We start from the raw sequence: 16109 nt of genomic DNA on the forward strand, positions 1-16109 counted from the left end.
ACGCACAATTACTCTGTACCGCTTTATTCGGCCGCACAATTTCCCTGCGTTGTTATTGGTCCCTTGAGGATGCGGCCACCGCTGATTGGAGGAAAGTTTTCTTGCCCCCACCCTTCAGATATTCGTGGTCCGGTGCCACTGTGATTCCAGTTGTTTTCTCATCCCTCACTAACAAAGAGACCCTGAGCTGCTGTATCAACCATCTTTGCGTAAATGCGCCGAGTGATGCGCAACTAAAGGCTCACGCTCTTTTTATACGGAGGCGAACGCACAAGTTAAGGTCGAGTTTGCAACGCAAGGAAAACTTTGAAAATCTTCAGACAGACTTGATTCCACACGACGAGCGAAAATGGTGTCAGCTGGACTAGAAATCTTGGGACTATCGCTGTGCGTAATAGGCTCGCTCCTGGTGATGGTGTCGTGCGGGCTGCCCATGTGGAAGGTGACGGCTTTCATCGAAGCCAACATCGTGGTGGCCCAGACAATCTGGGACGGCTTGTGGATGTCGTGCGTGGTGCAGAGCACGGGTCAAATGCAGTGTAAGGTGCACGACTCCGTCCTTGCCCTCAGCCACGACCTGCAGGCGGCCAGAGCGCTCACCATCATCTCCTCGGTGATGGGTGTGCTGGGACTCATGGTCGTAATTGCGGGGGCGCAGTGCACCAACTGCATCCGCGCTGAGTATGTCAAAGCCCGCGTGGTGAATTCTGGAGGAGTTATTTACATCATCAGCGGTGTGTTTGTCCTGGTGCCCCTCTGCTGGATGGCCAACAACATCATCTCGGACTTCTACAATCCACAAGTGCCTTCATCCAAGAAGAGGGAGATCGGCGCCGCGCTCTACATCGGCTGGGCGGCCTCGGCGATGCTGCTGATCGGAGGAGCGCTGCTGTGTTGCTCCTGTCCTTCCAGTAGCAACTCTGGATATTCTGTTAAATACTCTCCAACCAAGAGAGCCACACAAAACGGGGACTATGACAAGAGGAATTATGTGTAGCGAGGTGGCCCAAAGGCGGTTGGTGCGTAAAACTGCGCAGAGAAAAACTGCTTTTGCTTTGTTTTGTTGTTTTTTTCATTATTTGACGGACATTATCATTGCACCTGCAGCTTTTTTAAAAAAACAAAAAAGACTAATGAACTTTTGAAATTTGAAGCACCTCTACTGCTTTTAGACTGACCGTTCAGTTACATTAAAATCCTTTTTTGTATTTTCAACGTAAAGAGGTAGCACACGTGAAAAAGGAGTATCATGGTTAGGTACCTGTTTTTGTAAATCTTCAAAATCATTAGTATTTTCGAGGTGGATGCAGCTCCAGAATTTTAGAGGAACTTTAGCCATGCTCCGTGATTACTTTGCTCTTTTGTCTCGATGTGCTTTGTCAGCACAAACCTGTACAGTAACTGAAAATGATTGCACTCCCACACACTCAAAGACTCTTACCTCAATGGAACCATGCTTCATTTAGAAGGTTACAAAAGGGCAAAGGATGAAGATGGTGAAGAATGACTTAACCCTGGACATGCTTTTGTTAATTGTTGTGATGTTTCTAGACCTGAGTTTCGGGGGAGAGTTGCCATCTGTAATTCAAAAGTATACAGATTTGTAAATCGGCCGCCGTAAGCACCTGTGATTTTTCTCCATCCTTGCCATGGTGGGGAGGGGTGTCTTTTCTTTTCAGATTATTCCAAGCATAAAAATGTTTTCATTGATCTTCTTGGTGGTTTGTAGGTGAACAATTCATTCATGTAAGCAAAGATGCAATATTCACTCATTTTATTGAAATTAAAGTGATTATATCAGCTGAAGTCTTCAGTTGGAGTGTGTTTCTAAACAAAGTAACGGAGGCAGAGTTGCCCTCCTAGGTTATGAGTAATGCATGCCATTCCCACCATGAATCTATACACCCCCACGGCGGGAGAAAGTATTTTGGTTAGCCATAGAAATCCAGATGACAATACCCATTCAGCTAGAGTGGGGGGCTCTGCTGTTCAGCCTACAATACTGCAGCACCCCCTACACACACACACACACACACACACACATCACCATCATTATCACCCACTTTCAGACCCCTCCCACCCCTCCAATTCCACACACTCAGTGAAAGGCGTTCAAATTAGAACTATGGTGAAGCAGTTGTCCCAAGTCACCCCATTCATGGCCACAGTCACATTCTTTATCGGGCGATAGATTAGCTTTACAACAACCGTCACTCTTTTCATTTTTGTGACACCATTACTTTTTTTCCCGCAGATCATTTCTGCATTCATGCATACAGCAGATGGGATTATTATATTTTGTTATAATACCACTGAGGACAAGGACAATAGCCAGCACGGGCCATTTCTGGTAGTGACTAATAGTCCCCTGACTTACAACTGTGACTGGATTATAAAAGCTTATCCATACTTGTTTTGCTGTTCATGTAAGAATCTTAGCAGGTCATATGCTCTTTTAAAAGTTAGGAAAGTGACCAAACAAAGTCACACTCTCTTTGGTGACTTCTGTTCTGTCCACTTGCACGAGCTCACTTTCATAAAGAGGTCTGAAAGTGCTGTCTCACTGGACGAAGCTACTCAGACCATATACAGGATCATATACAGGATTTCCTTTGCTTAAAAATGTGATTTAAAAAGTCAAAGGCCTTTTTTTTGGTCAATACACATACATTCAATCTGTGCCTTGGTTACAGTGGTTGCAGCTCTAAAATCCCCAAATTTTATGCATTTGCAAGTTTGTTTATCTCCATGTGAAGAACAACAGCTGTATGAATCCCGAGGCAGGGGTATCACTGTAACATTATTACTTTGTCTCTTCTCTCCACAAAGATTTCTCTCCACTCTGACCTGCCTCAGCAAGATGCGTTTGTCAGCTTGTTAGTTTCACTTCTGTTGTTGCCTCACAGAGGGTGGCGAAGAAGGGTGTGTGTGGGACAATGTGTGAGCAAGGGGTGTTAAGCACATGTGTGTATGTGGGCGTGCGGAGTTGGGGGTGCACCTTTTAAAAAAAGGTCCTCATTCCAATGGGGGGACAGAAGCAAATAAGGCCAGCGACGTCACTCAATGGAGAGCTTGCATGGTAACCAGCAAGAACCTGTGGTTGCCTGGTTACCAGGGCCTATAATGTGGTGGTATGGATGAGTCTAATAAAAGGCCCAGGCAGCAGAAATTCCAGCAAGCATGGACGCACACACAGTTAATGCAGGGGGTCTGGAAGATGGGACAAGGACTTACTTATAGGTGGCCATCACACAAACGCTGGGACAGCAGATTTGTTTGTGTGTGCGGGTTTTACTTCCCTAAATTTAAGAAACATAAAGGAGAGCAGAAGATGATGAGAACCAGGATGACATCATATCAGACATCAGATTTGTGCTCTGGTCAATGAGGAACTTTCATTCTCTTTGTGGGCGTAGCTTCCGGTGAACTTTGAACTCTCCTCAGGTGAAGTGTAAGGTCACCTTCATCAACCGACTGGCTGTGATCTCACGGAGGCAGAATTAATCACAAACGGGACACAGCACACTGAGATCCATAAATGAGCAAATAAGCAGCTCTATGTGTAATTCCAGGTTTAAATTTAGACAAAAGTGCAGCCAACGGATGAAGGCAACACTGTATGTGAGGCCAAGGATGAAGGAATCTTAATCAGTGTTTTCACAGACCGACTCATGCTTCCGTCAGAGCCAGCAGGTGCACACAAGACAGCCGTCCCAGCAGGACAGAGATTACTCACAGATATTAAAGCCAAGAGTCAGCAGGTGGTTAAACACGGAGGACAAATGTGGCTTTGTGCATTGGGTCAAAGACCCCCTAGGAGCTACTGGAAAAACAATTCAAGACCTAGTAAGGAGGTTAGAGATGCAGATCAGAGAAGAGTCACATTAGGTTCCTTTCTGCTTTACTGCTTGGTGACTCACGGGTTTTTGTCACGGCCCAGCGGCATGACGAAGGCTTCCTGAACAGAGGACAGCAGGACAGGAAAATCCAAAAGGTGTGGAGTGGAAGGAGGAGAGGGAGAGTGCGTCAGTGTCTCACAGGGACCCCATGTCTCACATGCACTGGATTGCATGTAGAAGCTGCACGGTTGACCACAACTGTCCACAACTGTCCATTTTTAGTTACAACACTGAGCTGTTTTAATGTTGCATCAAACTTGTGAAAACTGTATCAAAGATGTTCTTCAGAAGGTCACACATGAAAAAGCATATATGTTAAAATAGTGCTTCCAACTATTCAGAAACCTTTTTGAAACCAGAAGTTTCTTCACTATTGACTTGCAGGATGTCCAGGGTTTATCTCAAAACTATGAAGAGAAGATATGAAAAGAGTGTGTTTCAACTCCTTTCATGACTGCGTGAGTGAGATCATGTTTCCATAGCACACACCATTAAAAAGGCTGTAGCAGATGAGTGGGCCCGTCCATGGGTGTGTTGGGAGACATTGCCGATTCGGCACAGTTAGCAGAACGTCAATCTCCTGAGATTAAACCGCATCAAGCTCTGTTGCTTCTGCTCTTTTAGACAGGAAGACAACAGCAAAATCAACGTCCAGCTTTATCTCAGTCTGTGAAAACTGATGTAAACTGTTTACACACAACAGCTCCGTCCTAAATAAGGAAGCGTCGGCCTCTTATCTATAGTGGTGCAGGGCCCATCGCTTAGAGTCCATCAAAATGGATTATAAAAATGGCAAACTGCAGAATCCCCCACCAGGAGACCTCAAATCCTTAGGAGTAACATCTTGTGACAGGGGCATGGTCATTTAATGAATTATAATTTTAGTAATAGAAAGGATTCAGAGACTGAACATGGCACAGGCCTGTGGTTTCATCATATTTTGGAGCTTTTAAGAGGATCCTGGTGTAAAAACTGAATCACAAACTACCACTTTGCTGAGTGTCAACATTTATGTGTGTTTAAGCATGACAAATATGGGTTTTACACTGGGGCAGTGGGAGGAATTGAAGAGCAATCTCATTGTTTCTAATTGTTTTAAAGCAACAAGTACTTTAGGAGGGTTGTCATGTAGTGAGCCTGCATGTGCAGGACAAACACAGTCCACTGTATCTCCTTGTCTGTGGAACTCCTAATCCCATTAGGAATCCGACATTTTTGGAGAAAGAGGGAAGGAAACAGCTGGAACTGCTCAAGAGTCACATCTCATAGGGATGACAAGGCTGCCAGAAGGCTGAGACAGCAAATCAATTATCAATTGATTTTAAACATGACAGATTAATGACAGGGGTGCATCAGGCTGCCACCATCACTACATCCATACTGGTTCTGTAGGATCTGGGGGTATATTTCCATTCGTGTGTGTGTTGGGTCTGTCGCATGCCGAATTCCTCAGATGCAGCGTGGCGGAAAGGGCAGCGGCCCCACTTCACCAGAGGTGCAAGAGGGGGGATGGATAACACCGTGATTGATGGCTGAGGGGAGGAGGCCTAACGACACACCAGTGAGCAGGTGGATCCTCAATGGAATATCAGCAGAGCGTCTGCTGGACCCAGACTGGGTGAATGTTTGCTTGAGTCTGGTTTCCAGGAACAGAGGAAAAAAACTGTTTATGACCTTGAGTGTGACAAAAAAATGCACTGATGAGTCAACCACTAAAAGTATCAACGTTGAAAAGTAAAAACATTCCTGCATACAAGTTGTTTGCTAAAGGATTCTGGAATCTCAGAAAACTTCCCCAGACTCCTCTTATCGTTGCTGTCCGGAACAAATACACAATTAAGCAAATTTTATTTTCAACAGCGCTGCAGCTACTTGGTTTGTTGCTGGCCCAGAAAAATGATCACACAGGAAAAAAGATGGAGGTGAAATACGTGTAAATATGTTATTGTTTTATTTAACTATTTAAAACCATGTAAAACCATCAGGCCTTCACATAAACAGGTATAAAAGCCATGAAAAACACAAAGCTAAGAGCAACATTAAAACTTCCAAACATTTACAGAATTACTGTACAGTATGAACATAAAACTGATATAAAAACATTTAAAATGGAGACAAGAGCGTCTTGAAAGAGCATGCAAGAATAAATGTTCGTCACAATTAATGTGAAGATGCACATGAAAGCTATCACTACAGGATTTACATTTTAAAAGTCAGTGTCTTCCTTCCACTCATGACAGAAGCGTGATGAGTGCATCCAAAAACTTGCTCCTGTCCTCTGACTTCAGCTCAATAACTGCAGAAGGAAAGCGCCAAACAAGATTAAAGATACAGCAGAAAAATGGCGCCATCATGTGTCCGATGGAGAAACGGCACCTTCACCCGCAAACAACAAAGCTACAAATTTACTTACTGGACGTGTCAAAATGGTCATGGAGCGTTCTGGAGTTGGTGCTCTCTGCAGCTTTCTCAAATGCCCGACCAAAGAAACTAACGGGGGAGTAAAGTTGAGAGAGAATAACAAATACGAAACATCCATGAACAAAAGATGAATGGCCCATTTCAGTTCTGCTTTTTTCCGTTCTACTTCTAATTCTAGCCATCAAACATTATGAGGCAACTTTCAGCGCATTAAAACTGCAATGCTTGTATAATTTTGCAAAGCAGTGTTTCAGACAGGCTACAGGCGGGAGAGTAAAAAGCATAAACAGCAAATTCCTGTTTTGAGAGGGTTACATAATATTTTACCTTTTCTTTATATGAACTACAGCCTTATCTTAATTGTTTTAGCCATCATACTGCACATTAAACAAGTCTTACTTCTTCTTGTCAGATGTTTCCGACTCAGGTGGGATCCCTGCAACAATGACAGTTCCCTTCTCCACATCTTTGGGAGCGGCCATGATGAGGGGAAGCATTTTGCAACGCTTGTTCCGGGTCTGAGAGTTAAAAACAATTTGTAAAAAATGTGAAGAGCCCCCCCCAAAAATAATTTTTACAAATACTTACAGAGCAGACAAAAGCCTTCAGAAGATATTTACAGAGAAGAGTTAAGGCCATAGGTTTAGAGAAGAGCTTCACATCTGGTGTTCCCTGTGTAGAAAAGCAGAGAGAAATGTTGCAGAGTAATATTTTGAGTGAATAATTACTATTTGGGAGGAGCAGTAGCCACAGGTGAATTTGGGGGGGATGAGTACCTCCATAAGATGGCAGTAGAGGAAAGGGCCCTGGGACAGGATTAGGTTGGTACAGATGCAGCTGGCAACTGTCTGCTGAACAGCAACCAGCTTCTTCTTGGCCAATTCAATGCCCGAGTTCAGACGTTCAAGGTTACTCCTAGCACGAGACACAGATAATCACAGCTTAGAATGTAAAATGAATCAATAATATATACAATATGGTCATTAAAAACTCGTTCGTCACGCTTTGTAAAGAGTGACAGCTGTCAGGAGTGTGTTTGGATATGTGGTGCACCTGGAAAGAGCGTCCAGGGCCTTGATGAAATTGTCACTGTCCTCCTTCTCAGTGCTCTCCAGCAAAGCTGCAGTGGCGTGCACCATGTCACTGGCCAGGAAGCGATTTTTAAATCCAAAATGCACACCAAAAGTCTGGATGCGGATGTCCTTCATACTGACGGGTGAAGGAAGAATAACATGAGTACATCTAAGGGGCGACGTGTCAGAGTTTAGAACAGAATTTAAAATTCATACCCGTATTTATTTGAAGACTCTTCAATCACGTCCCTTAGGTTCTCTTTTATCGACATGTCCATGGAGTTGAACTTCTGCCTTACTTGCTTCAGGGGTAGTCTGTTAATAACATCTTTTATTTCACTTCTTAGACTGACACCGACACGCAAAAGCATAAACATAGTTATTTAGAGCCATTATTTTATATTTCTCAGCATTTACCCCATGTCTGCCAGGAATTCCTGGAGCTTCTTTTGGCCATTTAAGGTCCAAAGCTTGAAGCTACTTGATGTGTAACAAGAATTACAGATGCTCTCATACAAGGACCAGTGCTGGTAGAGTGTGAGACGGAGACTGATGCAAAAGGTTAAGAATATCTAGAGACACAGAATGAAGTTGCTCCAGAAAGGTAGAACCAGAAACGCTATGAAGGATACTCATATTCAAAAGAGATCCTCATACAGTCGATGGACAGGGAGTTCTCATCATCCTCGTTTCGGTGGTTGTGCCGAGAGACGTGTCGCTGCATCGTGCCAACGTCTGTTATATACTTCATGCTATATGAAGACAGGGGCATATACATTATGGAAATACAACAATATACACAACAATCTCATGCTGTGGATAAAATAATATGACCCTGCTTCGTACCGTGTGATTTTATCATGAACCAACTGGTCCGTCAGCCCAATGATGGCCCACCTGCCAAAGGAATTCACATATCTGCATATTTAAACACAAAAATACTATAACAAAGGGTTCAGGGTGCCTACCAGAGCATGTCTTTAGTGTCTTTAGTTAACATCCACGCCAGCTCAAACAGCATCATCGCAGCCTGACAATACACACAACAACAAAGAAGATTTAGGCTTAATCATAAAATTAGTTACCAACTGCAAGTAGAGAATTAAAGCAGTTATGTTAAGTATAACATAACATTATGTATCATAGTGACTATTTTATCAAATGTCCACTCACAGAAGTCCCATGATATTCATACTGTTCGTAGTCAAACAAGATTTCCCTCCTGAAAAAACAGAAGAACAGATTAGCCTTTTATTAAAAAAAAGACTTTCATCTCTTCTCCAACCCTGACCTTCGTGCCTCCCACTCTCGCTTGGCTCGCTGCCTTTCGATTCTCCTCTCCACTGCCCCCTGCAGCGACAACCCACACAGTCAACCGCTTGGTATCGCTGCAACACCGCACCGCACCTCTATTAAATACGCACTTCGTCAAATCTCCTTCGTTTTCCGGATGGCTCCGAACCCTCATCGCTCTCATTTCCAGAATCGCCTCCTTCTTCGTCCCCGTCATCATCTCTAAAGATATCGTCATATGAGGGTACGCCAAGGTCATCATCTTGTTTGATGAGTAGTTTGATCTGCAAAGTCAGTTGTAACATTTTGGTTCCAGAAGTCTATCAGCAGATGAGAAATACGAGTAGAAAACACAAACAATAAACACAAACAATCTTCACCTGTGTGTCATTGTAGACATTGACCACGTCGACAGGTCGGTGAGTGTCACAGATGTAGAATACGCTGTCATCATCCGGCTGCAACATCTCCAGAAGATCAACATTTGCCCCACAATTGATGAGGACAAAATACTGAAACTACATAAGAAAAAAAGAAGGAGGGGGGGCAAAAACTTACCACTACTGACAAGGTAGCAAAGATAAACATAACGGCTTGTTTCCATTACACTTTCTGGCTCATCTTACCTGTTCTTTGTGTTCTAGAAAGGCAGTGCCGAGGTCCTGCCACCCTGTCACTGGTACAAGCGTGTACTGGACCTGGTCACAGTGAAACAACGCCTGAGGACCAAAGAGAGGAAATAAAATGTCATTTACATTAATCACGTATTGCCAAAACATGGACACTTAACATAACCTCACTTTTCATACTCATTCGGTGGCTTACTGAAAAAGTTTCACTTACTAGCACCACAAATCCTACATTTAGGCAAACCAATATAGTTTGAAGTTAAAGATATTTACAGATAAAGCACTCGTTGAATGAATTGATCTCACCTGTAGAATCTTACAGGCGCAGAGAGCGTCGACGTCTGGCGCGACCAGGAGTGCGACTCTCTAAAAGTAAAACAACAATAATAACATGGAGATTGTTTCCAGATAGCTGCTTTACAGATTATCTACTCTTAGCTCGAATATACACTGACCAAATGCTCCATACAAGTTGTTGAAAAAACTGGAGTCGCAGTGAACTCATACATACCTGGTTGGCGACAACTTCATAAAATTCCTTCCTTATATCCGTGACGAACATTTTTAATATATTAAAGCTTAAAAGGTTTGAAAAGACGACTAAAATCGCATAAATAGTCGGAAGACCGACACCAGGCTTCTTTTCGCCTGTATTGTATTCCTTCTTGAAAATGTGGCGCCAAATCTCTACGTCACTTCCGATGCAGGTCTTCTACGAAGGAGGAAAGAAACTTTAAAACAATCATTATTTATGAATGTGGCCTTATTGACAGGTATGTTTAAATATTGTCTGCAAATTTCTTTGCATTTATTGCTAATTAAAACACGTTATCCTCATTCACTTCCGCCTTTCTTCGACCAATCACAGGAAGATGATGTGACACAAACAAGCGGAGCCACGCCCACATATAGAAAAAACGGCAAAAGTCCCAATGACACACAAATAATCCAAATAACACATAAAATACAACTTTAAACTATTATTGCTGTTTTGCCGTTCTGCACAAGAGCCTTGGTGCTATAGATACACTGTCGTCATAATAATTTGTTTTGCTTTTTAAACTGCGAAAATTATTTTAAATATGTGAGACTGAGACAAAAACATTTATATCTTCCAAAGTTTCCAGAGTTAGATTGACACGTTAACTAAGTAATATGTACTTTAAAAAACCTGATTCATGATTGCATTAGTGGACATTTGCAAAAACAGTATTTACAAAGTAACTATGAAAAGTGTGACTAATTTGAACTATAGGAAAATAAGAACGCTGCAAGGCTGAGTAAAAATGCTGTAAAATTCCAGTCTTTCTACAACAAACCATATTCCTTATATACATATACATGTTGCTGAAATGGACAGAAACCCTGGAATCTAACAATAATTCCTGAGAAATCATGAAAGGTTTTATTATCACAATAAAGAATACGCGAATTTCATTCAGATTAAATCCCACAATTATTCTAATTCTTGTACTTATTTTAAAATTCCTTTTATGCTTCTGCCTTCCTGTTATCAAATGTAATCTTTATCCTATTTTGATTCCATGAGTTTTAGATTATTGAATGGTCCATTTCATTCACTTTTACAAGCAAAAGTGTATTCTGAGGCGCTTTGTGGTACTAAACTGTATAAATAGTGCCATACAAAAAATAAATACTGAGATTAAAGACTGAGATTCTTGCTTTAATGAAAGTACAAGATCACATTTAAGGTAAACAAAATAGATCTTCAATATTCAAGTAGACTTGTATGTGCCCCCAACCTGAACCAATGCAGACCTGTACTGTACATGACAAAACTAACATTTTACTGGACTCAAGTCAGTTGCTTTGACTGTGTAAATAAAGAGATGCAGCGTGCCACAGTGGGAATACCACACGCTAAAACCAAAAAAACCCTCACATTAATAGTGAAAACACTGTACTGTCCCGAATGTGACAGACATCAAGAACATGCAACAAATTGTGCAAATAATTAAGAATCATAGCGATGTTGTTGACAAAGGCACGCAGAAATATTAAGAAAACAAGGAAAGTTGTTTTTACATCTTATTCCATCGCAAGCTGCCAATTTTAATATTTCCCAATCCCATCGCACAAACATCAAGGAATAACAGAAAGTGAGAAAAGATGCTGTATTTGAATGTGCCAAGTATCAGTGGAAAGACTTCCCAGCTAGCAGTGCTGAGAGACGAGCACCATCTACAGAGGTTAGTCTGAGCTCATCACAAGCATGTGGACCCACCACTTAACCCCACACACCTGAAATAACACGTTTACATTAGACAGGTTGCAAGAACCACGAAAGTGATGAGACTATAACACAATAAATGCTGACATTCAGAAGCATTGTATCAAATGAGATAACAGCAGCTGTCGTTGGAAACTGCTACAGCGGGGCGTCACGTTGGCAGCATGTTCTAAACGTCTTCAGGATATGAAGCAACAGCCGTTAAATGGCAACATTCGAGATGCAATAAAGGAAGACGGCGATTTAGCAAGAAAGAAGCAATTTAAAGAAGGCAAGAAAAAAAGGATGATTTTAGATGAAAGTGGGCTTCCTCATGTGTAGAAATATCTACACAAGATACATTATCTATTGATATTCCACGTCTACATCACTAAGTCAACAAAGTCAATGGTTCGATCAAAGTCCAAATGTGCTATCACTTATTTCCTGCACATTTATTATTCCAGTCACAGGGGAAAAAAACACTTTAGCATTAAATATACACGTTCATCTACACAAAAAGAGTCAACAATCACCTGTATTTTTCTAAGATTTGAGGACATTTTTCAGAAATACAGAAGTAAAAACTGCATTAGCAAAATTGCAATTGACAGAATCGTCTCCAGAAAGAATGTTGAGGGTGTACAAGGTTACAGGTGATGGAATGCACGGTTGAGTTCTGCTCTTTACAGTGGACCTGTTGACTATAGAAAATACCTGGTAGAAAAATGAGTCTTTCAAATGGGGTTGCCAGCCACTCAGACATTCATCAGCATCAAATAACCACATGATAATTGGAGATTTACACTTCCTGTTTATACAGATTCTTTTTCTGTGTTGAACTTTGCATCTTCTAGAGTCGTACAAAAAATCCCATTTGAGTTTTTAGCTACAGTGGTCACTTCTAATCTACACCTTTCCATTAAAATACAGAAATAAGCCAGGTCCTGATACTTTAGAACCACAAATTACCATTATTGATATGTAACAGTGGATTATCAAAAAGTGTCACAACTGCTAATGTCTCCACTTTATGCTTCATACCAGATTACTGGTATTTATAGTTGGTTGATTAAACTGTTTAACTTACACATCTCTGAAGAAATTCATTATTTGTAAACCGATAGAAATCTTATTAAATGACGTTTATGCAGGTTTCAATTATCGTGTTGAGAATAAATAAGCTTAAATTAACAAACGTCAGGGTTGTGGAATAAATGATTACAAGGATTTTCATACAAGCACAAATAAATGACAACGGATTCAGTTATTTAGAGGGGTAGAATGTAGTTGAAGCTGGAGAGTTTGCGCTCTTGTGCTGCTGGAAGAGTCTCTCGGTGACGCAGTGGTCTGTGAGAATCAGCGTCCTTAAGTGGAGGGTAGTGCTGTCTATAACACAGGCAGGCAAAGAACAGTCCCAGGAGGGACCCCACCAACACATCTGCACAATAGAACACATGATGGAATTATGACTGCTCATAGATGAAAAGTCTCTGTATGCAGCTGGCTTCTGCCCTTCAGAGAAATGTTTTCAGAGGAATATTGGGTGATCGCTGAAACCTTTATTGTGTTTTAGTTGCCGCCACCTCTTTGTCATTGTGCTGCAAACAAACCTGTCTACTGATGGCAACAGAGGACCACGTTTGTCAAAGGAAACAACTGAAATGTGTTAAGCATACAGACCAAGATGTTTAAAAAGTGGGTGGAGGACAATTAGAAAACCACTTCCTCTTTTGGACAAACAAATCAAATGTTAATATATGCAAAGTGATAGAGCGAATTTAAACCCGTGAAAACCTCACACATGCTTTGGTTTAATGGGATTTCTGTAAAAATGGCTAGTTGTGTTAACAGATAAAAGGAAATTGAGCAAAACAGGCATCTATTCAGATACTACTGTCTGTTATTAGTCTTCAGACAACATAACTCTATACAAAAGATAAGAATAACCCAACAATCAACAGTATAACATGACCAAATGTCTTTAGCGGTATGTGCCATAAAGGAATTAGCTTTGGTGTGCTTCTGACCTTGCCAGTGATGCTTGTAGTCGCAGGTTCTGGAGAGGGCGATTACTGTTGCAATGAGCAGAGGTGTGAGGAAGGCACACAGTCGCCACGCTTTGCCTTGGCCAACTACACTGAAGCAGTGTAGCTTTCCTGCAATATACAGCGCTGTGAAACCCAAACCTGCAAAAGAAACTGAGACCAGGTAAAAAAAGAAAAGAAAAAAAAAGGGGGATTGAGAAGTTGAGCTGAGCCAGATGAAGTTTTGATGTGTGCTTTGATCTGACAGGTAAGTTCAGCACATAAGTAGAGAGAGAGAGTCTCTTACAGGATGAGTGTCCGCTAGGAAAGCTCTTCCTGCCCTCCATGATGACCTCGGGGTCGCCACTGCAATGTAACTCCACGTTCATCTGACCGTCTGGGAAACAACGATAGAAGAAGTCTGGCCGAGGTCTAGGACAGAGAGAAAAATGCAGAGCAAACATTTACATTTACGGTTCATTGCCATCATCCTATCGTCTGTGAACCGTGTTTACCTGCCAACAACAAGCTTGATGGCGTTGGTGAAAACTCCATTTAGCACCAAGGTTAAAGTCACAGCTGGATAGAAAAGGAGAAGACGGGGGAGTCAAAAGGATGACAGTTGAGATCTAATTGGAAACTGACTTCTGTGAGGTGGAGAACATTACCGAGCAAGGACTCCTTCAGATCTCCTCGCTCTGACCGCTTCAGGAAGGTGAAAAGCAGGATAACGATCAGTGGGGTAAAGACAGCAATGCTCTTGAGACAGACGGACAGAAACAAAAGAGAAACATGAGATCAAACTTACAAACAAGGTAGTTAGATTTTCTTTTCTTCATAGGCTGAATCTTGTTTGGCAGCAACTCAGGTCACAGTAAGATGGAGTCAGTTACTGAGCACTCTTACCATGATTTTGATGTAAAGTATAAAACAGGTAAAACAAGATAAACTAGAACTGGACTAATGTTGGTTTAAAGTGGAGCCTGTAAGGTATCTGCAAACTAAGTGTTGTCTCTTTGTAGCTATTTTTGGTTCATCCCCGATGGCTGTAAATCTCATAATTTTTTAAATCCATCCGGATCACTCAGCTGCAAAATTAAACTACACATTACAGACTAAAAATTTCAATCTGGGGTGGCGGAACATGTAAATATTTTACAATCCTGGGAAGTATAGTACAAGAGCACCCTCATCGGTGAAGGGAATTTGTCTTAGTCCTGCTCAATTGTTGCCTGGTATCAAGCAACAGGGAGGGGATATTTTCGAAATGTTCTATTCTTATCTTAGAGGCATTTACAGGTATTACTTACAAACATAAGAGTGGTGGGCACATGGTCTATCCCCACAGGATGGAATTTATACAGCCAAATTTCCTCCGTCTGGATCTCACGGTAGAAAGGAGGAAGCTGCTCCGTCACACTTCACAAACACAAAAGATCAAATAATTGTATTTATTAATTGGTTTTAAACCTAGATCTGATCAGGGATTAATGAAGTCAATGACAAAAAAGGGTATAGTCATACAGGAACACAATCAGCAACACAATCCGGATGGAAACCTCCGACATGAGCCCACGAAACAGCCCCCTCTTCATGTTCATTTTTGGAACGAACTTCAGCCAACAGCAAACATCCTCACTCTTCTCTGCTGTAACTAGAACTGGAACCAATAAAACCATTCAAGGTTAAAACAAAACTGTACATGTAAGGTAGTTGAGACATTATTAGTTGAGATGTGGCACAGCTCACTACAATTTTCCTCTGCTCCATCTGCATATAATAATTACCACATTTGCTACAGTGATGGATTTACTACGACTAAGTTTGAGTTGACTTCTAATCACCGCGTATTCAGATTACATTCGAAAGATCACAAACAATTTCTCTGTTGACTTTAGATGGCTGATGTCACAGAGATGCGTTTGACTTCTTAATGTCTCTACGATTAAAGAATTATTTGGTGCAATAAAATGGCCGTGCAATGTTGTCCTATACAGTATGTTAATGTAGTGCATGCAATGTTTCGGCACTACGTGGCCCCATCCTGTCCAAAACCTGAAATGAAGGCCAATTTCCCACACCTGTTAAGTCCGCTGAATAAGGTCAATGTGTTTCATAGTGGAGCAGGACTTTAAGGTTAAATACACAACAATATTCAGTGTCACTGTGCACAACCAGGTAAGTGAGCCGCAGATGTCAGATCTGAAGCTAGCAGACTGAGATAAGCTAACAGGAAACATCTGTGCAGCAAGACATCTGTCTCATTTAAACGTTGTAAAACAGAGAATTTACAGAGAAGTCACAGCTTACCTATGACGAGAACATTCTCGCGTTTTCATCCATTTATTATCATCTCTTGATCATCATATTAGCGCGTCCGCTTAACATGCTAATCAGGCGTCTACATCCCTCTCGCGACCGCAGCGGAACGTCAGGGAGACAAGAACGCCACGAGACAATTTGCCAAATACTACATCCGGTTAGGCACTTTCAAAATAAACCTACGCGCTTTATATTCCGGACCGTGTCGTTGTCGA

The 16109-nt window shown here is 41.7% G+C and overlaps 3 protein-coding genes across 3 annotated transcripts; 1 reads left to right on the forward strand and 2 right to left on the reverse strand.

The window, feature by feature from the left end:
- Positions 1-131: 131 nt before the first annotated feature.
- cldn5a (claudin 5a) lies at positions 132-1806 on the forward strand. The gene has a single exon (XM_011615799.2). It carries the CDS (start codon positions 350-352, stop codon positions 995-997), a length of 648 nt encoding a protein of 215 aa, XP_011614101.1. The 5' UTR covers positions 132-349; the 3' UTR covers positions 998-1806.
- Positions 1807-5827: 4021 nt separating this feature from the next.
- cdc45 (CDC45 cell division cycle 45 homolog (S. cerevisiae)) lies at positions 5828-10162 on the reverse strand. The gene is made up of 18 exons (XM_003974935.3): positions 9827-10162; positions 9622-9681; positions 9313-9405; positions 9067-9204; positions 8818-8970; positions 8685-8743; positions 8567-8615; positions 8362-8423; positions 8240-8290; positions 8026-8145; positions 7811-7942; positions 7610-7708; positions 7374-7529; positions 7097-7235; positions 6909-6992; positions 6720-6838; positions 6313-6389; positions 5828-6195 (listed from the first exon to the last, which is right to left on the reverse strand). The coding sequence occupies exons 1-18, from the start codon at positions 9875-9877 to the stop codon at positions 6131-6133; spliced, it is 1707 nt and encodes a 568-aa protein (XP_003974984.2). The 5' UTR covers positions 9878-10162; the 3' UTR covers positions 5828-6130.
- An 816-nt stretch (positions 10163-10978) lies between these two features.
- Positions 10979-16040, reverse strand: plpp5 (phospholipid phosphatase 5). Its single transcript, XM_003974936.3, has 8 exons — positions 15883-16040; positions 15097-15232; positions 14883-14991; positions 14241-14331; positions 14088-14151; positions 13880-14004; positions 13576-13746; positions 10979-12986 (listed from the first exon to the last, which is right to left on the reverse strand). The coding sequence occupies exons 2-8, from the start codon at positions 15171-15173 to the stop codon at positions 12817-12819; spliced, it is 807 nt and encodes a 268-aa protein (XP_003974985.1). The 5' UTR covers positions 15174-15232; positions 15883-16040; the 3' UTR covers positions 10979-12816.
- Between the last annotated feature and the right edge of the window lie 69 nt (positions 16041-16109).

Source organism: Takifugu rubripes, chromosome 21 (assembly GCF_901000725.2).
Source record: "Takifugu rubripes chromosome 21, fTakRub1.2, whole genome shotgun sequence".
NCBI classification, from domain to species: domain Eukaryota; kingdom Metazoa; phylum Chordata; class Actinopteri; order Tetraodontiformes; family Tetraodontidae; genus Takifugu; species Takifugu rubripes.